The following is a 15,639-nucleotide window of genomic DNA, read 5'->3' as shown; positions in this document are numbered from 1 at the left end:
GAAAAGCAGGCACATCAAGAAACATTGCTGATGTAGTTGGTCTTTTATCTGCAAATTGAATGTCTGATCTTTATATTAGAAACTACAGTCTGAACTTGCTATATCAGGGGAGATACTTCTGCAAGTATAGATCTAATTCTATAATTTTTCACATATAGAAATTTTGTATATGACAACTCTGACCAAAACGGAGATCATGCTTTTGAAACTGTATCCCAACATGTACTTAATTGGTCTTTCTTTAAAAGTACTTTAAAAATACATAGCACTGTTCTCTGTTTCAGTGATAATGCCTGAAAGCCAGTATTCTCTCAATAAGCAGTTTTATGTAGGTACTGAAATACTAGACTTTGGGATTTAATACCTGAAATGAGATGCTGTCAGTTCTTCCAGTAGGTGGCAACAGAATGACAGAATGTAGATCTACAGGAGACACAGGGAAGCATTTATGCTTCATTCACCTAACATAAGAAGGTATTGTAGTATGTGGGAAATGCAAAGACTTTCACACACCAAATTAAAAAGGCTTTCTCTGATCACCAAAGAACTTCTTAGGAGTACACTGTTTTGTAAGATGGCACACTACTGTTCTAAAATAATCCACCATTCTGCCACTATTGGTGAGTCACTTAGGTAACCAATCTGTAGCAAGTGGTGTGTATCTGCTACAGATAAAGAAATCACCTGTCCTTCATTTGCCAGTTGACTGTTTTGATCTCTAGTCAGAACAGAACTGGTAGATCACAGGACTTAATGGTTCTCTTGGCCTCAGATCTGGTGGACGGTACTTCTAAGCTCTAGATTATTAAATGCTATTTCCAGAGATGTGTCTATTTTTAAACAGAGAAAATGGGTTTAGGGTTTGTATGGCCATGTTAAGTTGTTGTTTGTTTGTTTTTTTAATCCCCCTAAGAGGCTGATTTTCATAGTATTGTAAACAATTGGAGATCACAGAATCACAGAATCTTAGGAGTTGAAGGGACCTCGAAAGTTCACCCAGTCCAAAGCCCCTGCCAGAGCAGGATCACCTAGGCTAGGTCACACAGGAACATGTCCAGGTGGGTTTTGAATGTCTCCAGAGGAGGAGACTCCACAACCTCTCTGGGCAGCCTGTTCCAATGCTCTGTCCCTCTCACAGTGAAAAAAGTTTTTCCTTATGTTCACATGGAACATCCTATGCCCCAGCTTGTACCCATTGCTCCTTGTCCTATCATTGGACATCACTGAGAAGATCCTGGCTCCTTCCTCCTGACACTCATCCTGATGATAACTCACAGCTTCTCTCCTCTCTTGCGTTGCTCTGGAGGACACCTATGGCACAGCATCCAGTCCATCTGCACAGGAGAAGCCCTCCGAAAACGTCCACACCATCCCAGTAACATCCAGGCTGTGCATCACCCCAAGGAATATGGGCTGTTCACAAACCCTCTGGCAGTACCAGCAAACCCCTCTGGCAATCATGCCAAATTCATTTACTTGCATGGCTCAGGACTCTGTGGCAGAGATTTTACACAATCATTAGCCCTATTTAAGTTTTGTCATCATCTACCAGTGTTGCAAGGTAAAAGCTGAGGTGAGCAGGTGTTGACCAGGCCACTGAGCTACCAACCCTCCACATGCAGGGCATGTCCAAGCCTGTTCCATGCAGCACAGAGATGCCCCTAAAAGTTCACCATCTGCCCACACAGGTTGAATGCCAGCATTGAGCAAGATTACTTTCTTTCCAAGAATCCAGGTCCAGCCCGTATCTGCCTCATGTCTCCATGAAGTAGAGTCTAGAGGCTGAGTCTGGAGTCAATAAAACTCGCTGGGTGGGACCTGGGAGCACAGTCCCACACTGTGCTTTGAGTTTACCCTCTAAAGCTAGGCCGAGGATTTTCTGCCTAAGCACTCCACAACACAAATGGACAGAGCAACATAAGGAAACCTCAGGACAAACAGTATGCCAAAGTCTTCCTCGGGGCTTTTACGGCTGTGTCTGGCCTTCACCCCAGACCAGCACGTATTTCCAGCACTTGAGTTCATGGTCTATCTCAAGCCAGAGCAGGTCAAGCACTGTCTTTGGTCTACAGCCAATCTGCAAAGGCCTTATTTCTTAGCTATGCATGTGTGAGAAAGGGAAAATAGTAATCTGGGTCATCCCCAGGCTCTTCAAGCTCAATTGATTCTAAAGAGAGGGGACACAGCCATTGCACTCCCACTGTCCAAGACCCCGTCACTCCCTGATTCCTGGAAGGTTTTGACTGGTTACACACTGTTCAGTGTGGCAACCCAAACACTGGTGAGTCTATGGGTCCCCTGGGACAGTTGAATTTGAGTGGGGTGGAAAGAAGAATGATAAACACTGACCCCAGAGGTGCTCTCAATGCCTATTTCAGAAGAGAGGAGGGCGGCAGTGGACAGCAATGGTCTAAGTTGCAAATAAATCAGTAATTCACAGACCTATTAGATTTTGGAGCTGCTATATCTGACATGTTGACTCAAAGAGTGCATAAGAGGATTTGAGTGATGGACTGCTCAAAGAATTTGCTGTGAGACTTTTTCCTGAGGTGATTCTCTGCACAGAGCTCCACATCTGGTGGAGCCACGAGGACTAACATTTCAGACTGCCTGAAGCGCCAGAGCTTGACTGGAACGTCAGCATTTCCATTGAAAGAAGAACACCAGAAAAACCTATTTCTTAGTCTCAAAGCAATGATCTGATGTTTTTCTGAAGAAGGGTGGGACTTGGCTTAAACACAGAAATCATAGTGGGAATTCTTCCTCTGTAAAATATTTGTGGCTCCAGAAATCTTTTCAGCTTTTCCAGGACAAAGTCAAAGATTTGCAGGTTTATGTAAAAAGATCAGCAAAATGAAGACTATACCAAAGCAAATGTGAGTTGATAAAAAACAGTTTGAACTACTTCACACTGTTAAAAGTTAGGCATTAGTTAGAGAAGTTACTTAGATGCTGGTTGCCAGCAGAACAATCTATTAACATCATCATACCATAGTAGATTAACCTAAATTATAGGAATTGTGTATTTAATGTTCTACTGATTAAACATAATAATAAACAGTATGTTTATAAAGGCAGAGGATACATAATACTCATGTTCAAGCAATTAAGTGTGCCTTCCTCTTTGTTGCTTAGGAGTTGCAAGCACGAGGATTTCTCCACTGAGAGAAGCTGCTGCTTTCCAGTGCTCAGCTAGTGCAGATGAAGCAAACCATGAAGCCGCGGAGGCAACAGCCCTAATTTAGTGTGATGCCTCCAGCTATCTCTTGCAATAAGAATCAAATTTCTTTCTGTGTTTGGGCAGACCAGTTAGAGCCTGTGCTGAACGCTGTCTCATACTGCTGACAGCCCAGATGACCGTACACAGAAAGAGAAGCAATATAAGTAAATGGTAACATTAATAGAGAGGCAGCTGGAGTAAGGACAGAAGGAAGTCAGGCCAGCACTTAAGAGCACTGGTACTTCAGCATGGTAATTATATTTACTTTCCAATTCTCTATTTTTGCTTTGTCAATCCTTCTCTTTTCCATTCACTTGCTTTCTTATGCCGCCTCATTCTTCTGTACTGGAATTTAGGAGTGATTTTCATCTACATATGTACACTCCGGCAGAACAGCGAACTGCAATGGTGTGTGTCTTGTAAGTGAGATATACATATGTGTGTATATATATGTAAAAATATAAAATACTCAGGTGTTAGAAAGCATAGTGTAGTGCGTGTTGCATGCCCACACTCAGATTTCATAAGCACGCCAAATCAGGCGGGACTAAATTTGAAATGTGGGCCCTGCCTGTCTGGATGTATTTGCATAGTCAGGGTGGAGGGAAGGGCAGGAGGCAGTGATGCAGCAGGCAGAGGCTGTGACCTGTCCCCCACTGTGCTGTGACACAGAGGTGCAGCAGCAGGTGCTGGGTGCTGGGCCCAGGCTGCCTCCCACCCTGCAGCCCAGAGCCGGGCTCCTGCAAAGACCCGCTGCCACTGATCCGAAAGGGAAGGAAACGCTGCTGGAGACACCATGGTAAGGGGAAATGTGGGAGATCTGGGGGGCCCTGGGCGAGGGCAGGCAGGGGGATCTGCCATTATCAGGGGTTTGTGCCACAACGCCCTGATCTCACACACTGATTACCACGTAAGAGGATGGGAAAGGAGGGTCAGAAAATCTCACTGGAGCTGTAAGGCAAGGTGAACCAAAGTTTTCTTCCAAGCGTCTTTAATTAGTGAAATTATAAGATAAATTAGATCTGGAGTCTTAGCTTTTTAGTACTTTCTGTTGTGGCTATATTTTCTCAATGCAGGTTCATTTTCATATGAGATAGTAATTTTTTTAGAAATAGAACAAAAAAGTTACTTAACTCTGTGACTGTTTTAAATTAATTTAGCCTCAATGGCTGTACTGTTCATAGCTATATGGTGTATACATGTGTGTTTCTGGAGTGCCTGAATGTTTTCATATATGTATGCGTTTACCTAAGTAAAAAAGGCCATTCATTTTTAAGAGTTGTGGGTTTACTATAAATTTGTAGAAACTTCCCAAAACCTCTTCGAATGTGAAAAATCTATTTCACCTTGTACCCCTATTTATGTCTAGCACCGAGTCTTATTTTGGTGCACAGAACTACGTTATTTTCTGCCAGTACAGCTGCAGGTCCAAAAAGTGAGCGCTCATTCTGCAGGCAAGATACACACTTCCACAGGCTCTCCATGCCTTAAGGCAGACCTAGGGCAATGACCATGTTTTGGGAATAGCTGAAAGACTAAAATCTGCATTTGTACAGTAAATAATACTTCAGCCAGGTTGTATTCTGTTTTGTTTCTTTTAACAGAGTCAAAGCTGTCCCAGGTTTAGTTTCCCAAAGGACCTGACCCTTTCTACTGTCTCTTGGTAAATAAGAAGTCAGGTCCACAATTTGTAAGACAGATCCTGGTACATTAGTGACGGGATGTGAAACATGAGTTTGGCGTAGGCTCCAAATTTAAATATCATGTAGAGATCAGTTTACTCTGCCTGTGATTCTGAAGAAGCCCCACTCTCTTCCCTACTAAAAGTCTGCTATCTATTTTAAAGCTGTTTACTATGCAAAATTAGAAACCTCTTTGTTACTGTCTTCTTTCCTTGTCAGAATATTCCCAAATTACTGCTGGGGTAGGAGAATATGGGAGTTGAAGGCAGGAGGCCTGGCTCAAAAGGCAGGATTGAGATACTGCGTCAAACCAGTGCAGCTGAAAGATCAGTCTAAAGGGAAAGGAACAGGTTCTGCAGTCTTCAACTGTAGTCCTGTACTAAGCTTTACCTTCTAAGGCAACACTCACTAGTTCCACCTGTGAAAAAAACAGAGCGATTCCTCTGCTGATCTAAGGAACAGAGCAAAGCAGTTCTTTAGGTTCCAAGTATTACTTGACCTGGAATTGTACTTCTGCTCTAAAAGATACTCTTTTAAAAAGTCACCTGTCCTCATTGCTGTGTTTAAAAGGAAAAAGCTGTTGGGTTGTTGTTGGTGGTGGTGGTGGTGCCAGGCTTACAGATTCACACTGGGATTTAAAAGGAAAGCAGGAGCTTGTCCTGTGCAAAATCAGCATTACTTGAATTCTCTAAGCCCAAATGTGCCTTCAGTGTCTCCTGAATAATCTTCCAGATTGCAACTCCTCTGCAACACACTGTGGCTCAAGTAACTCAAATATCTTGGCACAATTCAATTGAGAAAAACAGGGTTGTGCAAGTACACTTGAGAGCACGTCACACACTACTGCATATACACTTACAAGTGAATGCTGAATAGAAATTATATATGTCACTGAATGAAATATTTAAATTGGCTTTCCATATTAATTTGAACTTCTGAGGATGACTAACTGGGGCAAGGGTGACTTTTAAAATTCCACTTGCTTCTGAAAATAATATCTTTAGTTGTTTTCTAAAATGTAAATATATGTCAATTGTGAAGAAAACACTGCTCCAGAGATGCTTCTGGCCACATATTCTGCCTGATGATTTAGTTTTTGGAGAAGATGCATTTCATTCACAGGTCACACGATGATTTTGCAGGGTAAGCAGTTACAGAATTATAAAAATACCCAACAAGTTAATTGGCTAAATCTGATAGTAAGTCATTGGATATCTCTAAATGAGGTATTACAAAATAAAAATGAGTGAAGACCATTATGTGGCCCTTAAGCCAGGTAGTATGACCTGCTTCATATTTAGGCACCTGAATCCTCTTTCCCTCTCTGAAGCTAGGCAGGGATCAGTGAGCTGCTCCCTAGGAACCATTCTTGCCAATGAGTTGTATTCTGGATGGTGCCCAAGTGTTGTCTGGAAAAGTATGAACTGGCATAAGCCAAAACTGTGCCAGAGAGCATGCGAGTTATCAACACAGGCAGTGCTCAGTACTGACTCTTTCTCACTCCCTAGTGCAGACAGGGCCATCGAGATCACAAAGATGAAGCTAAGACTGTAATTACAATTGCTCCAAAGCAGAAACTGAAGCTGAAAAACTCCACATGACTGAAACCACTTTCTCCTTACAATACTGCCTTTCGCTACACCAGATGTCGTAATGGTCTGGACTAACTCAGAATTATCTGCTTTATAATTCTATTTCTGAACTTAAAAAATCCAGCACCAGGTCCTTCATACTCCTGTACTCCAAGTGTAAAGGATTTTGGAGCAATTGGCACCTGCCTATTTTAGCCTGGTGTTACATGTGTTGTTTTCTCTTCATTGAAGTTCCTGGCTACCACAGGAACTATGCTCAAAATCATGCAAATAAACACGCTATATTGCAATGATGTTCCCTGAATACTCAGTGGACCCACAATATAAAATTCGTAGCTGCTCAGGAGCTTGAGGGAGCATTTGTTTCAACTGACAGAATCTGAAATAATTTCCTGAGGTGAATATTGCTTAAAGCAGATCTTCCAAGTTTCCACTCTAGCCTGCTATCAGAGGGTAAAAGGATCAAACGACATCACCTGTCCTGGGTTACATAAGGTTGAAGGATACCACACGGCTGTGTCAGGTTCCAGCCAGGAATAAAAATAAACTAAACTGGGATGTGCTCCTCAGCAGAGCCAATCCATAGCAGAAAAGGTGGGTTTTGTGCAACTGGAATTATTTTTTTCCAGCCTGTTTTCATGTACCCATATACTACAGCACATAGATCTCAATTTCCTAAAGAACTGTCCCAGTATCTGGTACGTGTATGTACAGTTGCATTGTGGTCATGGGGTTGAACAAGCAAACGAAATGCTGACAGTGACAATTCACCATTTTTTGGAAAAGCAATACACTAGGAAAAAGTAACCATTAGGAATAAGGAGGACTAACATGCAGTGCTTTTTCTGACCCCATCTCTGTTCTCTCCCCTCAGCGTGAGTGCATCTCTATCCATGTTGGCCAGGCTGGAGTCCAGATAGGAAATGCGTGCTGGGAACTCTTCTGCCTGGAGCACGGCATTCAGCCGGATGGCACCTTCAAGGATCTGCATGACAAACTCAACCATGATGACTCTTTTACCACTTTTTTCAATGAAACAGCCACTGGGAAGCATGTGCCACGAGCTGTGATGGTGGACTTGGAACCAACTGTAGTAGGTCAGTATGGAGATGAACACGGAAAATAGAGAAGAGCTTACTCTTGCTAATATCACCATGCTGGGCCACCAGCCTCCACTGGTGCAAAGCAGCACACCCTTTGTATCTTGGTCTACCACTAGATAGCATAAAATTAAATTTCTTGTGACACAGAATGCTGGAGACTGTCAAGACTCAGTTATCTCCATAGTTGTTATAAATGTAGCAACAGCAGGATCCCCAGCAGTTCAATAGGTAGTACACATGAGTTGTATGACTTCTCTTTGCAAAAATATTTAACTTTTGGTTTTGTTTATCATGACACTTTTCCCATTTAAATTCTGCTTTTCTCCAATTCAGATCTAAAGTGAAAGCCTGATAGATTCCCTCCAGGAGTAGAAGGATTCCTAAAAATTGGGGCATACTTTTTAAATGGTGACTTGTCCTCTTGTCAGTACAGGCTGTACAACTGACAAGTTCTACAGCTTCTGTGTCTGGATACAAGTCACACCACAAATCAACAAAATGCAACAATTTAAAAACTCTTAGGAAACAGTTTTCCTTTCTCTATCAGCATCTGGGTTTTTTTGGCAGTCATGACCTCCAGAGACTGAAAGCTTTGCATCGATGCTAACAGCAACCAGGACTTGTTGGCACTGGAGAACAGCCATGCAGCTTCTCACAATCTCTCTTCCTTGTTCAGATGAAGTGCGAGCTGGCCCCTTCCAGAAACTTTTTCATCCAGAACAGCTGATCACTGGAAAGGAAGATGCAGCTAACAACTATGCCCGTGGACACTACACCATTGGCAAAGAAAGCATTGATACGGTGCTTGATTGTGTCCGTAAGCTGGTAAGTCCCAGTAGTTTTGCAAGAGCAGTTTGGATTCTCCAGAAGAGATAAGTGCAGAACAAGTACTTTGTTAACTACAAATGATACCAATAGTTCAGAAAAGAGACTGTGAGACATACAAAGTCATCATTACCGGTCCAAGAGAGAGCAGCCCAGTAGTTCACTTCCCAGCTGTACACCTCCAGATAGACTTAAAGTGGATTATCACCAGCCCTTTCTCAAGAAAACATGACATGAAATCTATGTTATATATTGCTCCTCTCTCCTTCAGCTCAGAATAAGCTCACGTAGTAGATGAAGTCCTTTCAATCTTCTTCAGTCCCTATTCTTTCACTTTCTCTTTTGCTCTCTAGACTGATGCCTGTTCTGGGCTGCAAGGATTCCTGATCTTCCACAGCTTTGGCGGGGGCACCGGCTCTGGCTTTACCTCCTTACTGATGGAACGCCTCTCCATGGATTATGGAAAGAAGTCCAAACTGGAGTTTGCCATCTACCCGGCCCCTCAGGTCTCCACCGCTGTGGTGGAGCCCTACAATTCCATCCTTACCACACACACCACCCTGGAGCACTCAGACTGCGCCTTCATGGTGGATAATGAGGCCATCTACGACATCTGCCGCCGAAACCTGGACATTGAGCGTCCCACTTACACCAACCTCAACCGCCTCATCAGCCAGATTGTCTCCTCCATCACTGCCTCGCTGCGCTTTGATGGTGCCCTCAATGTGGATCTGACGGAGTTCCAGACAAACCTGGTGCCTTACCCACGCATCCACTTCCCCTTAGTGACCTACGCCCCCATCATCTCCTCTGACAGAGCACATCATGAGCAGCTCTCGGTGGCTGAAATCACCAACTCCTGCTTTGAGCCCAACAACCAAATGGTGAAGTGTGACCCAAGACATGGGAAGTACATGGCCTGCTGCATGCTCTACCGTGGTGACGTAGTTCCCAAAGATGTCAATGTAGCAATTGCCGCCATCAAGACCAAGAGAACTATCCAGTTTGTTGACTGGTGTCCAACAGGCTTCAAGGTGAGTAGGGCTGCCATGTGCTTCTCTTTAATGTTTAAAGGGCATGTTCAGTCTAGCAGAAAAATTAATGTTTTAGAACTTCTATGTTTCCCACTTGTGTGAAAAAGGTACATACTAAAGATAAAATTTTATGAAATATGTCCTTTCTTCTTTGAACGTTGACACAGACTCCTAAATATTTACGACAGTGGAAATCTGAAGTGTATATGAGTTATAATTTAAAGAAGTATTCATTTCAGACCTGAACTTTGGAACCAAAATCAGTGAGTGTTCCCTCTGAAGCAACATCTAAAACTAAGGAAATATCAAAACAGATACAATTAATAAAGGAAATGCTGATATTAGGGAACCTGTCTGTTAAACTCCTCACTCAGAATTATTATACAGCCTCTCCCCACTGGCTACACAGTGGTGTTGGGAAACCCAATTTCAACAATACAGACATTAGCAGTGGAAAAACATTTGTTACCCAGCTGTTGTCCAGTGCTATTTGCTGCTTTGAGAATGAAAACTTTTAACTGGGAACCAACTTTCTGCATCAGCTTCTACAGAGTATCTTGGTGAAACTGTATGTTCAGTGTTCAGGAGCTGTTAAGAAAGCTACAAAGTTGCCAGTGTACATTAAACAGAGGAATAATACAGACATTAAAATGACCATGTATCATGCTGTTTATGACATTATTTTTTATGGCATTCACTATTGGGTATTTTTGATAGTGGCACCACTCTACCCCAGCATCTGTAACTTTACTCACATTTTTTCAGCTCTTTGCTTTCTGCTCTTGCTTTTTTACAACCTTCTCTCATATTCCTGTTTCCAGGTTGGGATAAACTATCAGCCCCCTACAGTAGTTCCTGGTGGAGACCTGGCCCAGGTTCAGCGAGCAGTCTGCATGCTGAGCAACACCACGGCCATTGCAGAGGCTTGGGCACGGCTCGACCACAAGTTTGATCTGATGTATGCCAAGAGGGCTTTTGTGCACTGGTATGTGGGTGAAGGCATGGAGGAGGGAGAATTCGCAGAGGCCCGAGAGGACCTGGCTGCCCTAGAGAAAGACTATGAAGAAGTGGGAACTGACTCATTTGAAGAAGAAATTGATGGGGAGTAATTTAAAAATACACTTTGTTGCTAGCGAGCACAAAATTGTCTCTGTATCACTGTATTGTATGTGTCAACCATCAGGTCACCTTTTTTGTACATAATATACAGAAATTTAGGAGGGGGTCATATAGAGACATCTTCTATTCCATAAATCACAGAGAAATTGTCCTGTAAGATATGATCAGTTTTAGCAATGCCCCACCACTCCTAGCAATGCAAAAAGACTTGGTCTTCTTCCTTGCACATTTAATGTATCCTTTTCAAGCCCTAATATACACGATAAAACCACTACAGTTCAGTATATGCAAGCTTATAATGGAGCACAGTGAATTAGTAGGGTTTTCAAAGTTCTAATTTGACATAGCTTCACCTTTTGCTTGTTGACATGTCAAAAAATAATGACCATGGAAAAACTGGTCCTCTGCTCTATTACCCTTTCATTGGCCTTCATCTGACTGACCTAAAAAGGACATTTCACTCTTCTTTCAAACACCAGTTCTTATAAAGCACTTTCCTCAGAAATATTAAAGCAGTGCAATTTTCCACATTTGAGGGATAAACATCTGTGTTGTGAAAACAAATTCCCTGCTTGGTTTGGTACAGCTGCAGCAGGCATAAGAATTTTCTTTCTGTCTCTCTGTCAAACTGTTTAAACGATAAAATTTTCTCCTTTTAAAAAGAAAAGAAAGCAAAACAAAACGCAAAACCTTTTTTTTTGCATCACTCCTACTGAAAACATTTCAGTATTCCTTACTCTACCCGAATGGTTCTTCCTCTGCAAGAAGCAACCTCTGCTTTATCCAGCAGACCACTGTGCCATCTGTAGCAATCTTTATTTAGTGCACCATGTGCAAGTGAGTCTGCAATACAGGCATTTGAATGTTTGCTCAAAGACGATTCAAAGTAGTGATCAAAGATCTCAGATTTATAGGATTCACATCTTGCTAGGCAATGACCATTTTTCTTGACTAGGAAATCCCTCAGCAATTTTTTATCTAGGTCTAGATCCCTGATTAGATGCACCCATGAGTGCTGAGGCAGCTGGCAGATGTCATTGCAAAGCCAGTCTTGATAGCCTTTGGTTGATCATGGTGACTGGGAGAAGTGCCCAAAGACTGGAGGAAAGAAAATGTCACTCCTATCTTCAAAAAAGGGTAAGAAGGAGAACCCAGGGAACTACAGGCTGGTCAGCTTCATTTGGTCCCCGGGAAGGTGATGGAGCAGCTAATCTTGGAAACCGTTTCCAGGCACATGAACGAGAAGAAAATCATCAGGAGTACTCAGAAGGGATTCGCCAACAGGAAATCATGCTTGACCAACTTGATAACCTTCTATGATTAAACAACTGACCTGGTAGACAAGGGGAGAGCAGTGGATATTGTCTACCTAGCCTCGAATAAGGCTTTTAACACTGTTTCCCATAAGATCTCATAGAGAAGCTGTTGAATTATGGACCTGGATGAGCAGATGGTCAGGTGGACTGAAAACTGGCTGAATGGCTGGGCCAGAGGGTGGTAATCAGTGGCACAAAGTCTAGTTGGAGGCCATTAACTAGCAGTGTACCCCAGGGTCAATATTGGATCCAGTCCTACTCAACATCTTCATTAATGACCTGGGTGATGGGACAGAGTGTATACTCAGCAAGTTTGCAGCTGACACAAAACTGGGAGGAGTGGCTGATGAGTGAGCAGAGAGTTGTGCTGGCATCCAGAGGGACCTCAACAGACTAGAGAAACAGGCTGACAGGAACCTCATGAAGTTCAGCAAGGGGAAATGCAAAGTCCTGCACCTGGGGAGGAACAACCCCATACATCAATATATGCTGGGGACCACCCAGCTGGAAAGCAGCTTTGCAAAAAAGGACCTCGGGGCCCTGGTGGACACCAAGTTGAACATGGGCCAGCAATGTGCTCCTGCTGCAAAGAAGGCAAATGGTATCTTGGGCTGCATTAGGCAAGATCACTCCTCCTAAGTCTTGCCTTCGAGACCTTTCACCATCTTGGTCTCTCTCCTCTGGACACACTCTAATAGTTTGATGTCCTTCTTATATTGAGGTGTCCAAAACTGCACACAAGGCTCAAGGTGGGGCCGCAGGTAGTGCAGGTAGAGTAGAACAATCATCTCCCTTGACTGGCTAAATATGCTGTGCTTAGGGAGGTTGAAGGCAGTGATCCTTCCACTCCACTCAGCACTGGTGAGGCCACATCTGCACTATTATGTTCAGTTCTGGGTACAAGAGAGCCATGGACATACTGAATAGGGCCACAAAGATGGTTAAGGGACTGAAGCATCTCTCCCATGAGGAAAGGCTGAGAGAGCTGAGTGTGTTCAGTCTGGAGAAGAGAAGATTCATAAGGATCTCATCAGTGTATATAAATACCTGAAGGGAGGGTGTAAAGATGAAGCCAGGCTCTTTTCTGTGGTGCTTCTTTTCGGTGATCTTCTTCATGTAGAGATTTCTATTTCTGTTGGCAGTTACATTTCACAGTACAACATCACATTGAACTTGTATACTCTGTATGCATTATATGCATTTAATTAACCAGATCAGAAAATTACTAAACTATGAAGTTATGGAGTACCAAAAATGTCTGTTTAGGAAAGCAGCCGATTCAGGATATACTTGATTATGTACCTAAATTGAAGCAACATGAATATGCATTATCCAACCTAGTGAGACTTACACTCTTACCTGGCTTCCTTCACTGTTCTGTCCTGAACTGGGACTAAAACCAGAAACAGGATATTTCATACATGAAACACATGTATGTGTTCACACCGAGAATGGACCCTGTTCTTCCAGTGAGAGAGAAGAAATAGGAACAAGTTAAAGAAAAAAAAAAAAAGATAAAAATTGGCAGATTAATTGCTTGCTCTGTTCTTTGAAAAACTACTGAGAGGGATGCAATGAAGAAGTGGAAGTTATTGATCTGGTGTGGAGTACTTTATGCATTCTAAAACACTGGGTGTGGAGTTCCTAACTTCCCGAAAGCTTTTTAAATCTCATCCTGATCATCAATGCTATCGTTTATTTTATTTGCAAGGATGCTTAGGTATCAGGATCCCTGCTCTTACAGTAGTCAATGCACTCTTTGGAATGGTTTGGAGATTACTTTGGAAGCACTGTGGCAGTTACCAGGAGCTAGCAGCTTTTGTCAAAGTGACACTACACCATGACACTCAGCAGGCAGTGTATTTGGAGACCCAAACACCGAACCTTTCAGTTTTAGCCATCCCTTCACCTAAGCACACTTTCTGGACTCAGACTTCTGCCTGTCACCTGTTTCAGAAGTAGGGTGTCATAATTGACTTCCACATGCAAAGCTTATAATATTCTTAAATAGGACATATGCTCCTCTTATTTGAGCATCCAGGCTCTTATAGGGGTCTTTACTGAAAGCCAGGTAAGCTGCCCACTGCTTCACCACCTTCCACTGACCTGTCAGACCTAGTTGTTGTTTAATCTCTGGTGTCAGTTTGAACTTTGCTCAGGTGGTTTAACTGTCTCTAGGCACCTTACAGCTTAGCAGTTCTTCTGTATCTCCTCCTCCCTTCTATCAGGCAGACGCCACACAGGCTAGCAATAGAAAGGCAAGTTCACTAAATTCAAAACCATTGCCAAGAGGCTCTGCCAGCATCACAGCAAAGATGTTGAGTCATTTGTACCCTTCTGCTCATAAGCCTCTACAGTTACCCACACCCATCCATGTGACAATCCAGGAAGCTTTTCACTGCCACTGCTGCCTTGGCTGAAGAGCTCTGACTGCACGCAACTGCACTGCCTCCAACAGAGCCAGGGTTTAGGATTTGAATCTGTCCTTGGGGAACAACTGGTAGCAGTTGCAAAGGAAGGACGAGGGGTCTCTGATTCAGCTGGAGTTGCTCCATAAAGGGTAGGCAGGTGTGCTCTGCTAGACCACAGAGGGACTCGCCCTTCTGGGGTCCCAGAGACTTGATCTATTTCACACATGTAGTAGGGCTCACTAGGTCACCCACACCAGTTCCCCTGTCAGCAGAGTTGTGTAGGGCAGCATCACTCCCCTTTAAACTCTCCCACCACCTCAAGTGGAGCAAAGCTGGGCCAGTGGCCATCCTCTGATAAGCAAAGCTCTCTTATGGGGTGTTGCACCCCTCCGTTCCTCCTGCAGATGCCCAGGAACAAGATGAAGCGGGAAGCCTGGAAACCTAAGGTAGAAGCGGTCACTCAAGCACTTCTGCTCATCCAGACACAGGTATCATTGAGGCCTGAAATCTCAGAGCTTGGGTTGGTGCTGACATATTTTTTTACCATTGTGTTGCCATTCGTATATCCCGCTGTACACCGTGGCTTGCCATCAGATGGGAAACTGCGAGCCTTTCAATTTGCTACGTGGGTTAAGTTTCTAAGCAGGTTACTTATTTGGGGTTGTTTTAAATGAGCTCATTCTCACTTCTACACAGGCTACTGTAGGCCTTGACAAGAGTTTGGCTTTCCTGTTGCTTTTGGGGCTAAACCCAACAAATGCCAGGCCGAAGACATATCTGATTGGTAATGAGCGACCATAGGCAGAACAAACACCCTTGAGGTACTGCCTCCACACAGGATGACTTTTTTTCCCCCGCAGAGTTCAATTTGTTGCCTCTCCCTTTAAAGCTCACTCTTGCCTCCACTCAGAAGCAGCTACACTGAACCAGGCTAAGGTGCAGGAGTAAGGCAAGGAAGTGGGGGGGCCAGCCACTGTCTTCCCCCAGTGGGCGGCTGTCCCAGCCCGCTGTCAGCGTAGTTCATCCCAGTCCTGTGGCCCCAAACACGAGTGGGCAGCTCCTGAGCAAAAGGGGGCTACGGCACTTAGACCGTCCCTCTCTCCCAGCCCCAACGGCCGAGTCACGCTGCCGTGAGGCATCAATTCACAGCGGCGAGCCTGCGGAAAGCCGTGAGGCGGCGCGGCCGCCCCTGGCGGCGGGCCAGGGTGGAGCGGAGTTTCACTTTCTGTCCCTGGGCTCTGTGGAGCGGGAAATGGAAACTAAACGGCGAAGTGAGCGCTGCTGCCCTCTGACGCTGCCGGCTAGAAAAAAGGCGAGACCGCCCCCACCACGCCCAC

The 15,639-nt window shown here is 43.9% G+C and overlaps 1 protein-coding gene across 1 annotated transcript; it reads left to right on the top strand.

Annotated features, from left to right (window-relative positions):
* Window positions 1–3,960: 3,960 nt before the first annotated feature.
* Window positions 3,961–10,582, top strand: TUBA8 (tubulin, alpha 8). Its single transcript, XM_010185131.1, has 5 exons — window positions 3,961–4,019; window positions 7,369–7,591; window positions 8,274–8,422; window positions 8,776–9,456; window positions 10,278–10,582. Exons 1-5 carry the CDS (start codon window positions 4,017–4,019, stop codon window positions 10,563–10,565), a joined length of 1,344 nt encoding a protein of 447 aa, XP_010183433.1. The 5' UTR covers window positions 3,961–4,016; the 3' UTR covers window positions 10,566–10,582.
* Window positions 10,583–15,639: the final 5,057 nt, after the last annotated feature.

The sequence above is a fragment of the Mesitornis unicolor genome, unplaced genomic scaffold, assembly GCF_000695765.1.
Source record: "Mesitornis unicolor isolate BGI_N332 unplaced genomic scaffold, ASM69576v1 scaffold17565, whole genome shotgun sequence".
In the NCBI taxonomy this organism is placed as follows: Eukaryota; Metazoa; Chordata; class Aves; order Mesitornithiformes; family Mesitornithidae; genus Mesitornis; species Mesitornis unicolor.
The sequence above is the reverse complement of the archived record's forward strand: the minus strand, read 5'-3'. Positions and strand labels throughout refer to the sequence as shown.

Excerpts from the sequence above, each read along its gene's own strand:
- TUBA8 (XM_010185131.1), top strand. Across the intron at positions 8,423-8,775 it reads TTGATTGTGTCCGTAAGCTG|ACTGATGCCTGTTCTGGGCT; the intron begins GTAAGTCCCAGT and ends TTTGCTCTCTAG. Across the intron at positions 9,457-10,277 it reads GGTGTCCAACAGGCTTCAAG|GTTGGGATAAACTATCAGCC; the intron begins GTGAGTAGGGCT and ends TCCTGTTTCCAG.